We start from the raw sequence: 13730 nt of genomic DNA, 5'->3' as shown, positions 1-13730 counted from the left end.
AGGATCGCACAGTGGGCCAGATTTAATAAATTTTGGCCAAAAATACATAGGAGCCGAATTTGAAGAAAAAAGAATTAGATTTTGGTGTGCAACAATAATCTAAGGCATATATTATATGTGGAAGTTTTTAATAGTCACATGACACACCCCCAGTGGGTGTGGCTCTCGGCGACTTTTCGGTTTCAACGATACCATGTCATGTGATATATCATTTTTCTCAGCTCGACGAGGGGACCTCGACAGAAGCAATACAATTTTGACACCACACCCCCAGTGGGTGTGGCTCTAGGCAAATTGTCGATTTTAACGAAAACATGTCATGTGACACATAATTTTTCTCAGCTCGACAAGGGGGTATCGGCGAAATACCTAAAATTGGAAACCTCACCCCTAGTGGGTGTGGTTCTAATCACGTTGTCGATCTTAACGAAATTATATAATGTGATATATCATTTTTCTCAGCTCGACAAAGGGGTTTCGACTGAATACCTAAAATCAACGTTCAGCTACTTTTCGATTATAATTAAACCATGTCATGTCATGTACTACATCATTTCTCTTAACTAAGCGAGAGGGGATTTGGACAAAATAATTTGAATTGCATTACGTAAGCTATGAAAACCCCTTTTTCACAATTTCTTGCTGCATGTTTCAAAATTACGAAATAGCATACAAAGTTTTTAATTTTTACAAACGAATTTTTATAATTTTATTTTAAGTAATTTTTGAGAAAAAATGTTTTTGTTCTTTCGTTTCTGATCTAGCGTTACAATTATAAAACAGAATTTTTTGACAAATCTAAATTGGATAAACCTGACAATGCACTCAAAACCGCCACAACCATGAGCATTCATTGAAACAAAAAATACTAGTGGTGCTATTTCGGTGTGGGGGAAATATAAAATTCGAAAAATACAACTTTAGGTCGCTGAACACCACACCAACTGGGGGCGTGGTTTCAAAATCTAATAATTCTGTCGAAATCCCCTCGTCTAGTTGAGAAAAATTATATAACACATGAAGTAAAATTGAAAAGTCGCCGAGGGCCACACCCACAGGGGGCGTGGTTTATAAATTTTAAATATTGTGTCAGGATGCCTTCGCCGAGCTGAGAAAAATGATATATCACATGATATCGTTTCGTTAAGATCGACAATTGGCTCAGAACCACACCCATTGGGGGGTGCGGTTTCCAAAGTTTAAGAATTCCGTCGAAACCACCTCATCGAGCTGACAAAAATGATACATCACATGACATGGTTAGGGTAAAATCTAAACGTCGCCGAGGGCCACACCCACTGGGGGTGTGGCATGTGACCATCTGAACATTGCTGGTAGTGCCCACGGTGTCGAGGTATTTTTTCGACATGAAGTTCAATTTGTAGTGTTTGAAATTTAGCGATATGCATTAATTATATTTTATAATTTCTTTCACCTTGTGACCTTAATTTCGAGGGGGCGTGGTCGAATTCAAAAAATCTGGAAATATATATTTCGCCCATTGACCTTAGGTTTCCAAAACAGTCACAAATTTGAAAATCGGTGAACAATTTGGAAAGTAACCCGAATTTCAACTGTCAATGTTGTTAAGCATGACACGATCGGCCGTTAAGCCTTTCAGCAAGGAATGTCTTTAATTTATATGCCTCTACAATAGTGGGTGTGGTTTTTACAGCCAAAATACTTTCCTGGTACCACCTGAGTTTGCTGAGAAAGTCAAATAACTGAGTATACTTAATGTTTACTTGAGTAAAAATAAGTAAACTTAAATTTGACTTTTTTAACTTTAATGAATAAAAGTGGGTGTGGTTGGAATAAGGCTTGATGGTCGCAGCTGGTCGCAGCAGTGTATCATCCCAACACTATTACCTAATTAATGACGCCAGTAGTTAGTCATAGATGCACGGGAATAGGCGGGAATGTAAGAAGATGTAAAATCCCTATCTCCGTAATGTATTAGGCATATTTTAACCCCTTCGTTTATCCGATTGGCTTGAACTTGTGCCTTAATATTTCACACCAAGGTCAAGTTGGTTATAAAGGGTAAGATGACATACTAGTTAAGCCAAATCGCAGCACTGCCTTAACGGCCACTTTTTTAAATTCCTGGCCCACTGTGGATCGGTGGGGGTCATCAAAGTCGTTGGTGCAGAATATTCCGAATGGTCATAAAAGGCTGCTATTCGGGGTATTGGTCATATTTGTGCACTAAAGTGAAAATGAATGTCACAATGACCAAATGATTATTTAGAAGGACCCCGTAGGGTGACACCCATTGATTTTCTAAAATTTCACAGAAGCCTTAAATTTGGCCTGATCTTGCAGGGATAGATCAGATTAACAAATATTAAGTAAATTTTAGTGTTTTTGGTAAGGACTCAACAAGGTGACCCATACTGCTTCTTGAACGATTACGAATTGGTACTAGGATGACAAAAATTGAAAAGGGAACTCTGCCACTAACTCGGACTAGATCACTGCACTGTAGATTTTTTAATTCACTTCCACATTTCTTAAGAAATACGAAAAGGTGAGATAGCATACAGATACAAATTTTGGATGAGTATTTTATTAATAAAAATGTCATTCAATACGACGAAAAGCGTTGAAATATAAGGAATATGTCTAAAAGGTAACAATTAACAGGTAATATTTTGAAGCAGTACAAGACCCGCAATAATAACGGAATACTAGCTTCTGCTAGCATTATGTATATCATAGTTACAATGGAATACACATAGGTCAGAGATCATGTCGCTATTATGTGTGCATGTTGTATGTGTTAATAGTATTAATATTACTACAGTGGGTATACTCTACTGTACTTCTTGTGAATTCGAAGGTTGGCTTTCTTCTAATTCTGCTAGTAATGATTTCAGCTCTTCAGATGAGGGCTCAGGTCCTTTATTGATAAGATAATAGGTCATTAATTGACCTTTACCTTTCACATTAACTAAACCTCGTTGCTCAAACACATAGCCAAATAGGCGAAGAATTCGGTACGTCTCAGTTGTAACCTAAAAAATCACATGATCACCAATTTGTTTTACTTAAAATATATTCTAATGAAAAGTAGCAATGAAAACCAAGTTACTTGAATGCATCCACTGCGACCTAAAATTGTATAATGCAAATTATCAGACTTCAAATTATTTTAAAATTTGTATTTGAATCTTGCAAAGTATGTACATACCTGTGCTTTCCATTCTGGACGCTACGTTCACAGAGTTGCCCCTGCAAAAAAAATGATTTTGTTCACTGTTTCACTGAACGGTAAGGCTTAATTTTATTTTTTGGTTTAATTTAAATTTTTAAAAAATCAAACCAAATATCATAGTGCGGTTTACGGGCACCAATTACTCCAGCAGTTATCGGACCGTGGTTGACTCCTGTAATATACGCACGTATGTATAAGTACATCAATCAGTGTTGCAACATAGACAGCTAATCCTAAGGAAGCCTAACCCTAGTCAGGATCTTTACGCTTTCACTTTCACTAATTGTTAGTACTTATGTTTCATTCGAAACTTTTAGTATTAAGTTTCATATGTCGCAAACAATTGACAGTGACCATTCTGATGAAAATGATCGAAATCATCAGCAATAGTAATATGACAGACATGAAAAGCAATATTCGGAAATAGGTGGAAACACAATGAGATCGTTCGTGTTAAAAAATGCAAACTATAAACTTTACCCATCTTAAGTACAAAATGATTGAATGACTGCTCGTTAATTCCATTTAGAGAGACTTTGAGTTCTAAAGCAAATTCCACAAGTAACGCCAAATGATGCCAACGGACTTTGATAGGATCATCCGGCTGGATAAATGTATTCATTTTTTTACAACCAAGTAATTCAGATAATGACAAATTTCGCCGTATTGACATACCTTCGCCTGCTTCAGGGGATTAAGTCCGCTCGCTGTCATATAAGTTGCTGAACAATTTTTATATTCATTAGTATTCTGCCACCACTACGTCGTGATAGATTTTTAGGATTAACACTTTTTAAACTTACACCCGATTGTCTTGATTTTAATAATATGGTCTGCAAATTTCGGTAAATCCAAAAGCTAGAATATTACAATTAAGAAGCATTAAATACTTGCATTATTACAATTATCAATAGGAAACTAATAAACCTACAGCATCAAAGTCTGAAATGACTTCGTTCAAGAAACGCAAACACTCCAAGCCTTGGTTATTCACTGTCTCTTCCGAGTAAAAATCTGAAAAATTATTTTGAAAATCATTTTTTTCATTCAGTATCTTTAGTTATATAAATTATTTTTTAAGACTCCTAAGCTTAACGTATGCCATACATATGTAGTACGAACTGCTTACCAGAGAAATTCGGCATTGATGCAAATAATATTCCAACTTCAGAATAACTTTGACTGTAAATTCATAAATTTTAGCATGTGTATTTATTTAAACTATTGGGAAAACGTATAGATATCCGGCTCCCTGGAAAAATGTGAAGCAATGGTAATTTCATGTAGACATTATATATACCTGTAAAGCTCTTCGTGTTTTCTTCTCCTTGACCCTAAGAAATGTGCCGCTACGTGTTGTGGCAAAATGTTATATACCTGAAAAATATTGGCCATTCAAAATGTACCTTTAAAAATGGCATATTCATTTTTAAGTAGGTATACTAAACGTCACTTACCAAAGCCTCGTTTTTCTGTCTTAATTGTGTAGCTTTTTCTCGTTGTAGTTCAACGTCAGTTTTCCACAAGAAGAGAACTCGTGACGATTTTTCAAGCTACATAGAGTTAGAATATAACGCAATTACAATTAATTTGATTATAGAGATAAACCAGTGTCACTTATAACTGCTCCACTTACTCTCCGTGTGAGGGCAAAAAGATCTCCCAGGACCACAATGGCAAACAAAGCTAAATAGCATTCTGCTGGAAGTAGCCTGTTCAAGCAATAAAGTTAAAACGATAAAGTTAACATATTACGAATAATAAGGGGAGTTGAGCAGCCATTAACAGAGAGCAGTTGTAATTAGTCAGTTACCTGTCATCCTCATTAGTAATTAGCCTTTCTGAACATTCCAGAACTTGCTTGAGAGGGTTGGTGAAAATGAGGATGATGTGGACAACCGTGGCACCCAGAATGATGAATGATTTCACCCAACTAACATCATAGAGGAAACAATAATCATGCATATCACTCAAGTATATGTACAGTGCTACATTATTTACATGTACACCAATTCAAATCAAATCAAATTACGTACCTTCCCAGGTATGGTAGCAAAGTCACAGACAATAAAAATACGGTTTCAAATCCAATGGAATAAGCTGGAAATAAACATTTGATGGATTGCTCTGTGGACTTTTCATCCGTATTTGGTAGCACCAGAGGAGGCTCAACTTGGTCGAAATATTCACGAGTGATATTGTAACATCCATAAGATGAGAGACATGGTACCTATTTATTATTCGCAACAGTTCCCTTTGTTATTATACCACGGCGATTATTCGATTACAATATATGTATATTGCAAATATATTGTTCACCATAAATGCTAGATTAGCAGCAATAAGTAGTGCTGCCGTCAATATAGACACAAGTCGCCGAACCCACAATTCAGACTCCAATTTGCAAACGGAATGCATGATCCCTGACAGTTTCTGAGGTGATACCACCAGGTCAGTTTTCATTAGGATAAAAAATGTATGTACAAGTATGGAAAAGCAGGACACTTACCATTATTCTAGACTTCAGTGGGGAATCTTCGCAAGCTGCAAAGGAGCTTAAAAGACTCAATACGATAACGCCAACAATGAGTACAATGAGTCCCAAAATGTTGAAGGATATTGCAAAAAAATTTGCCAAAGCCACCGATACAAGGGCTGAAATACAATGGAATGAGTTAATATCATATCTGATACTAGTCATTTCGCTCATTTGATAAAACAATATATATTTGCAATTTTGTTGCACTTGTGAAATTCGTTAAGTCCAGGTTCATGTAACGCAGCAAAAATATGTAGTGCAGAGCCGCATATTATTATAATTTCTTACCTGTTGGGCAAATTGCTGAATAGATTCCAGCATATGGATCTTTGTGTTTTGTAAATTCTGACTCTTTTTCGGCATCTTGAAACTTGAGAGAAAGCCATTGGGACTGGCGAGATAGATCCCTTTGAAAAGATGTAAAATTACACAAACCGTTTTGCTGATTCAATCCAAACTTGCATATATTGTACATGAAAGTATTAATGTAAGGATGGCAAATGGATGGCATGCTACTTACTAATACGCATGTCCATATAAATAGAATCACAATACATAAATAATTACAAAACAAAACAATTACTTGTAGCCATCTCGCGACAACAGTTCTTCTTTAAGACGTAATCGGTATGCTTCCAAGTCTGATTTTTTCCTCGTGGCTTGCACATCATCCCCAACGCTCTAATTAATGCCAAAACAATAAGTATCTTTTATTTATTGTTGAATATTTGAATTACGTAAATTCAAGACTTTTTAAATTGTAGACTTGCATTTGAGTCCTCTGCAACAGTGGACATTAAGTCGGATGGCATATCTTTGGTGATTACATCATCTGGTTGAACATCCCCGTTTTCAGCAATTGTGCTTGCTTTCACTTCCTTAAACTGTACACAAAATAGTAAATACAAAAAATAGTATATAAATTCGGAGTGGGTAGTTAGCATAGTTGTAAACTTACAGGTACCAAGGGTCGAACCTTAAATATAATAAAATAGGGAATGTAATTTCATCTCATACTTACATACATGTGTCAATGAATTAATGGTATAATAAATATTAGTGCATACGATGAAATAAGTCTTAATTCCTGCAATTCTTAGAATTTCTTCTCTCTTTTCTCCGTGGGCAGGTTCTACTTCAAATTCGTCATTCAAGAAACCAAGAGTTGTTTCAGAAACGTGAACTCTTCCAGCTTGACCTAAAATATTTATTCCGCACATAGCTAATAATGTTTTAATTGTTAGACAATCATCAAGTGGCGAAATAAATTACCCGACGACTCCATTTTGTTGGCCAGTTCAACATCTCTCGAATAAATGTCAAATTGCCTAAGACAAATATCAAATTGGTATTTTAACCGGTGTGTTACTTCTTAGGAGGGAGCTTCCGAGGTTGATAATAACAGGTCTTGATGTCCTCTGGATATATGATAGTGCCCCATGAATGAGTGTACTAAAACCCTGAAGCGGTTTGACTCCATGGCCACATTTACGCCCGCCACACCCACTCAAAGGTGCTCAAAAAACGCTTTCACTCCAGCTTTCACTCCAGCTTTCACTCACTCAAATCCACGCCAAAAATCCAATTTTACTCGGATTTTGAAATTTCTTTCACAATTATACTCCCAGATAGTTGCATCAAACTCAACTTTTTTGAAATTTTTAGTATTTTTAGTATTTAAAATTCTGAGTGAGCATTGTTGTAACATCAACAACGCAAATTATGCCTGTGAAATAATAATCAAAAAAGTTGAGTTTGATGCTGGATATAAGAGAGCAACTATCTGGGAGTATAATTGTGAAAGAAATGTCAAAATCCGAGTAAAATTGGATTTTTGGCGTGGATTTGAGTGAGTGAAAGCTGGAGTGAAAGCATTTTTTGGGTACCTTTGAGTGGGTGTGGCGGACGTTAATGTGGCTATGGAGTCAAACCACTTCAGGGTTTTAGTACACTCATGGGACCCTACCACATATCCAAAGGGCATCGAGATCTGTTATTATCAACCTCGGAAGCTCCCCTCCTTAAATAGGAAATACAGTGATCATAAGTAATGCATGCATAATGGATTTACCACTGCCTCTGGCCGAGAACTCCTGCCAAAATAGCACCTGTGTCAATTCAATTAAATTCAACCTTTATTTGAGTGTTAATAGATATCAGTTTACAAAAAAACTGGTTTGAAAAAAAGCAATAAAAATAAAATAAAATAATTACGAGTAACATAGATAAGTTTAACAACAATGTACAACCTGTATGTACGCCGACGCGCATATCTAAATGAACAGTATCCAATTAAGTTAAGTCACTTTTATGAACAATAAGAATTTGATCCATTGGCATTGTTCTTACCGACGCATGATTTAGTCTTTTCCCGTACATATTTTATTGCTTTCACCATTGATAGCCCCATATGCACACATAAAATTGCATGATCTGGTCTTTCCTCAGGTGCTGTCATCATAGTGCACAAATATATTCAGATAAAATTAAGTTCAAGCAATTAATATATAAGTACACTAACCCCCGCAGATACTGAAATAAAAAATAGGAACCAAAATTATACTTTCAATATTTTGTAATATTTTGTGCATCTGTGTAACTACAACATAATTAAAATTACAAACCAGTAGTAGCAATCTCCAAGAATTTTAATTCTTATTTGACTGTATTTCTATTTTTAAAATGCAGAGAAAGTAATCAGTATTTCATTTAAACTTTTATATTAAAAATTACTTACTTCTGCCAAACGGTCGAATCTGGCAAAGAGTTCATTTAATATTTTGACAAGTTCAGATGCAGAATAGGTCGAGGAGATTGCCGTGAACTGACAACAAGAAAGGCAATTTACAATTTACACATAATGATATATAATCGAGTTTTTGTGTAGAAAATTAGGTCATGAGGATTTAAGTCTGAAAAATTTTAAGCCCGAAAATTCACTTACCCCGACTATATCCGCATATAGAATGCTGAAATTTTACAATATTATCACATTTGCTACTTATGGATTATTATTATTTTGACTGATTACCTGACATTTTCGTGTCTGCTCATGTAACCTGAATTTAATATTTTTTTTATTAGTTTAAAATTATTGGTTTAAAATTAAGAATTAATCGTATCTTATTTACAATTTTTGAACTGCCCATCAGTATTACCTAAACGCGTGGAGTAATTATTTTAATCAAATCGGGATTAATTATGTAAATTAAAATGTATAATGGTTTAATCTTGTACCCAAATCCTGTCGCATTTTTAAAGCTAAATGCTCCGGCAATACGGATAACAGTAACCGTTCCTGCAAAATTAAGCAGACACATATTTTAGGAATTTTCATGTTTCTGCATATCATGACATCCACTTGTCTATGAAAATGCGTCACCTGCTCTTTGGACTGTTCTTCCATCAGAAGTTTCATTTCGAGGGACTGTCTTGTATCAAGAAATCTGGAATGCATTTCATAAATTGTAATTGTAACTATATTGTATTGTCACTTGGTGCATAATTCCTTAAAAATCATCACATCAGAGGCTCATTCTATAAAGTACTTACGCACGCCGCTGCTTCTTATCACTCAAATAAAATGACACAAGTCCCATCAAGTTGGTCATTACCAGCAGAATGATGTTTGCTCCAATCTATAATGAAAAGAACCCGAACCAATATCCATCAATGTACCCAACAATAGTTTCTAATTTACTTTATTCGACTATCCATAGTTGCGAAATGAAATGTGGAGAGAACAGGATAACAACTCGGGTATAAAAATAACGACGGTGAGGTTGGTATTATTACAGTTAAGGTTCATGACACCATAACCGTAAAATTTAATTACAACAGGGAACTAACATTAGAACTTCTTTTATCTTTATCTACTTCAAATTCGTGTGATCCAAGTCTAATGAACCATTTTAATTACTCGGCAAGGGAAAACAGTTTTTGTTGTAACTGGAGTTTTGTGTATGCAATACTTCCTTTCATGTGGAGTATTGTAGGTGAAAAATAAAGCTATATAAAATGACGGAACAAAGAACAACGACAGAAATAAAAAGGTCAGAGGTGGGTTCCATATTAGGGATGACAGATCTTAAAAATGTGTTCACTACATGGTATATGTATACGCGGATAACGAGGAGGTGGCATTATTTTTCGTTCCATCACCCGACCTCTGGGTTAATTGGGCCAATTTGAGAGAGAGAGAGAAAGAAGTTCACTTTCACTCACCTGCTTCCCGAGCTGGAAATGGTTGTTGGGTCGACAGGACGTGACCAGAAGGTAAGCCGTGCCGAGGGAGGCTGTGTAGAAGAATGCTGCACGAATCCTCATGGGCAAAGTCACCCAAATGAGAAATGTTTCCAAAATTGCCCACCCAATGCCGAGTCTGGGCGAGACGGATGACTCCATGTCCACAGCAACGGAGAGAAGAATCAGCAAGGACCAAATGAGGACGGGAATGTGGGCATTTTGAGGAACTCGTGGTATCGGTAGCAGCATCAAAAGTATTATTATTCCAGCAAAAATCAGCAACACCATCATGCAAACGATGTAAACCATATTTTTAGCCAATATATCAGCTTTGTCCAATTCCTCGTCTTCATCCCCAAAATGTTGCCGAAGGGCTTGAGTTTTCTTGGATTTCACTCCAACACCACCACCACCGCCGCCACCAGCATGTCGTCCAACCAAACTTTTTATTCTTCTCATATTATTGATATTCTTATTATGATGCACGGCGGTTGACTTTGTATCTGTTGCAGTGTCAGAGTGCAAGTTGGACTGCTGGGGAGTGCTGAAGGGTCTACTGTTGCGGGTGTTAAGGTCAGAAGCGTCAAGTTGCTTTGAGCTATGAATCCTACTAAAAATTGTGTCGTGATGAGAGTTAAAACTAGACTTGGAGTGACGCTTATTATTTGGTTTAATTAGTGGGGAATTGAGAGAATTTTCAAAACTATCGACGAAAGATCTTTTGGACTTGAAAGAAAAATGAGTATCCCAGTTGTTCCATGATGGATCATCTGCAAATTCATGGTTCAAGTCAAACTCACACATCCCTCCTTTCTTTACCACTGGAGCAAAATTTAATCAAACCTGCTTGTGGCATTGCCACCGGATCGTTCGACCCATGCCCATAGTCCGAACTGTCATCATGATTGTCAACTCCATTCACATGTAAACTATTGTTATGATTGCAAATCCAAGCTGAGATTACCTAAACCACGAATTATTTAACACGTAAACATATATGTACATACATTCATATGCAGAGCACGTTGTTCACAAAAAGATAGGATTTACATGGAGGATAAAAATGCATGCATTCCATTTGTATGTAATTATAGAAATTATAAAAAAAGTATATTATGTACGCCATCGACTATAGAAAATGCATGCGGTCTGCATCACAAATTAGGAAGTGACAAGAGGAACTTACATAAACATGTGCCAAGCAATAAAAGAGAATGGCGTAGAGAAAGCATCGGAAAAGCTCAGTTCTCTTTTGATTGGCGGAATGCAGCTGATACAACTCTGAAATAACAACACGACGAAATTTTAAACCAATTGCTATCAACAAACGACAACCACGATTTGGAGGTTGAGTTACCTTCAATTTCAGGATCAAACTTGTGGCTGGTGAACAAATGTTTGGATTTATTATTTTCATTCACCGGCTGGATTTTTACCATACTCAGGCTAGAGTCACAGCGCATTGGGCCCGTTTCCACCTCCATCGTGACTCTGGCACACTCGGCGCAGACCTTTTATCGTAATCGGCTTTCACTTCACATACGTCAACAGAGTTTTACTCACACCATTATTGTATTCAATTGTTAGGCCAATCCCACCATCCGATGAACTGAAACCCCTACCTTCGAGCACTTCAATTTTAACTCACTTCATTTGCATGAATATTTGTGTTGTGTCTTTGAGAATTTAAAAATCAAAGCAGTTCCAACTTTCACCATTCACTTTCACTCTACTTTCTTTCTTCCAAGTGAAAGGTGAGTGACGACTAAATCGATCCACGTCTACGAAATCGAACTACAACTCTGTTCATAATTACTTGATGGTTTTATATTGTTGTGAACTGGAAAGTAGAAAGTGCAGGATCCATTCTTCTCAATCACTACTACAGGAGAGAGTTTGGCGAGAAGTGGTGGTGGTGGTGGGGAGCCAGATTTTGAGATTCCAGTCTGGTGATCTGTGATGGGAAGAAGCTAAGCGAGAGATTCCCCCACCGAATCCAATGCTTGTGCTTGCGAGGTAGCAGCAGTGGCAGCGAGACGAGATAAAACTTTCTTCTTCTTTTGGGTGGAGCGGACGGTGGCCGTATGTGCACCGTGACACTGAAGATTCTCTCACACAACTGCTGCTGTGGGGAAAGCACGTCGGCGCGGTGCTTGGCTAATATTTTATCGCTCAGTCCGTATGCAGCCACAAAGTTCGGCTCGCTCTGAACAACGCCGATCAATAACCCACATGCATCTCAACTCTCGCTCTCTCCGGAGCTCACACAAATGGAGAAACTCATGAAATGTTTTGAAGGCAGTTCAAACACTGCAATGTTGTGATTACTTCTACTCCTCGGGAAAGGGGCAAAGTGGGACGGGAGAAAGTCGTTTTGTATGCGTTTACTTTCCAGAGGTTGCTTACTTTCAGTTAGGTGAGGGAAATCTATCTCGATCTAGGTATCCACCAATGATATCACCACAAAATAGCTCGAGTTACCTTTCTCCACCTTTCCCCAATGTACTCTGAGTAATAATAAGACTCATGCTTCGAGTGAGTGAGATACCTCCGTCTTCCGGGCCCGGGGCTGCTGCTGGAGTTAAGGGTTCGCTTAACTGCTCAGTGTGGAGTTCAGACTGGCTGACTGACTGATGAGATGATTTTCTCTATATTTTATACCACACACATTCACAACTATCTAACAACTTCACTTTCCCCGTGGTGGTGAAAGCCTTAAAATGCGATGGTGTAAAGTGTAACACTCCGATTTTGCTGAAATTTTGGGATTATGAAGTTAAAGTCAATACAACCAACGGTTGTTGAGGCAGTTTGTGCAATGGTTGGAATTTGTCAAAATCTTTGAGGTCAAAGTTGTAAAAATTGGCGATTTTTATCTGGCGGAGAAAGCAAACTTCAATTCCACTCTATTCTCGTCACATTAATTTTCACTCTGATTTCTCATACTCGGGCATAGGCCTTCATCTTCGTATAGCATAATACGTGATGCAAAATAATCAGAACTTAATCACGGTATAAAACATTTCACAGATTTCATACACGTTTAATTTCCTTAATCATTAGAGATGACACGTTTATTTTTTTAATTACTCTCAATTTATATAACAATTTAATAAATGTATAAATTCAGAAAAAACAAAATTAAATGGAAAAGCTTAACTTGTTTTCCAATTCTAAAGCTCTGGTATGTCGAAAAACAAAATAATGCAATACATTCATATACCGTCCAATATATCGAATTGGGTATCAAAATGACCAACGCTTTAGGAATGAAAAGTAAATTATATGTAAGTTTTCCCAGTATATTTTATTTTTTCTGAATTGATGCATACATTCAATTTTCTATACAAATTTATAGCAATTAGAAAAATATAAAAATCACATAGCCAAACCATCAAAAATTAAGGATATCCTTAATTTTACATATAATTTACTTTTCATTCCTAAAGCGTTGGTCATTTTGATACCCAATTCGATATATTGGACGGTATATGAATGTATTGCATTATTTTGTTTTTCGACATACCAGAGCTTTAGAATTGGAAAACAAGTTAAGCTTTTCCATTTAATTTTGTTTTTTCTGAATTTATACATTTATTAAATTGTTATATAAATTGAGAGTAATTAAAAAAATAAACGTGTCATCTCTAATGATTAAGGAAATTAAACGTGTATGAAATCTGTGAAATGTTTTATACCGTGATTAAGTTCTGATTATTTTGCATCACG

At 36.5% G+C, this 13730-nt stretch overlaps 1 protein-coding gene across 1 annotated transcript; it reads right to left on the bottom strand.

Moving 5' to 3' along the window:
- Positions 1 to 2541: 2541 nt before the first annotated feature.
- LOC110846307 (adenylate cyclase type 3) lies at positions 2542 to 12332 on the bottom strand. Its single transcript, XM_022093009.2, has 38 exons — positions 11359 to 12332; positions 11188 to 11282; positions 10845 to 10965; positions 9981 to 10771; positions 9309 to 9394; positions 9139 to 9202; positions 8994 to 9054; positions 8888 to 8914; positions 8788 to 8815; positions 8701 to 8725; positions 8494 to 8580; positions 8381 to 8427; positions 8278 to 8288; positions 8106 to 8207; positions 8006 to 8029; positions 7828 to 7864; positions 7029 to 7084; positions 6824 to 6954; positions 6715 to 6732; positions 6527 to 6640; positions 6340 to 6437; positions 6045 to 6163; positions 5727 to 5872; positions 5537 to 5650; positions 5254 to 5447; positions 5031 to 5150; positions 4854 to 4929; positions 4675 to 4770; positions 4518 to 4594; positions 4347 to 4399; positions 4149 to 4231; positions 4021 to 4075; positions 3893 to 3939; positions 3698 to 3821; positions 3326 to 3389; positions 3194 to 3234; positions 3095 to 3114; positions 2542 to 3017 (listed from the first exon to the last, which is right to left on the bottom strand). Exons 1-38 carry the CDS (start codon positions 11483 to 11485, stop codon positions 2817 to 2819), a joined length of 3780 nt encoding a protein of 1259 aa, XP_021948701.2. The 5' UTR covers positions 11486 to 12332; the 3' UTR covers positions 2542 to 2816.
- Positions 12333 to 13730: the final 1398 nt, after the last annotated feature.

Source organism: Folsomia candida, unplaced genomic scaffold (assembly GCF_002217175.1).
Source record: "Folsomia candida strain VU population unplaced genomic scaffold, ASM221717v1 Fcan01_Sc003, whole genome shotgun sequence".
NCBI lineage: Eukaryota > Metazoa > Arthropoda > Collembola > Entomobryomorpha > Isotomidae > Folsomia > Folsomia candida.
Note: the sequence above shows the minus strand (reverse complement) of the source record. Positions and strands in the feature narration are given on the sequence as shown.

Bases quoted from the DNA above. Each gene is read 5' to 3' on its own strand.
- LOC110846307 (XM_022093009.2), bottom strand. From the start codon at position 11,485: ATGGAGGTGGAAACGGGCCCAATGCGCTGTGACTCTAGCCTGAGTATG. The intron at 8,030-8,105 runs GTAAGAACAATG...CTGTTCATTTAG, and splicing joins AAAGACTAAATCATGCGTCG to ATATGCGCGTCGGCGTACAT. The intron at 5,151-5,253 runs GTACGTAATTTG...CTATGATGTTAG, and splicing joins TTGCTACCATACCTGGGAAG to TTGGGTGAAATCATTCATCA.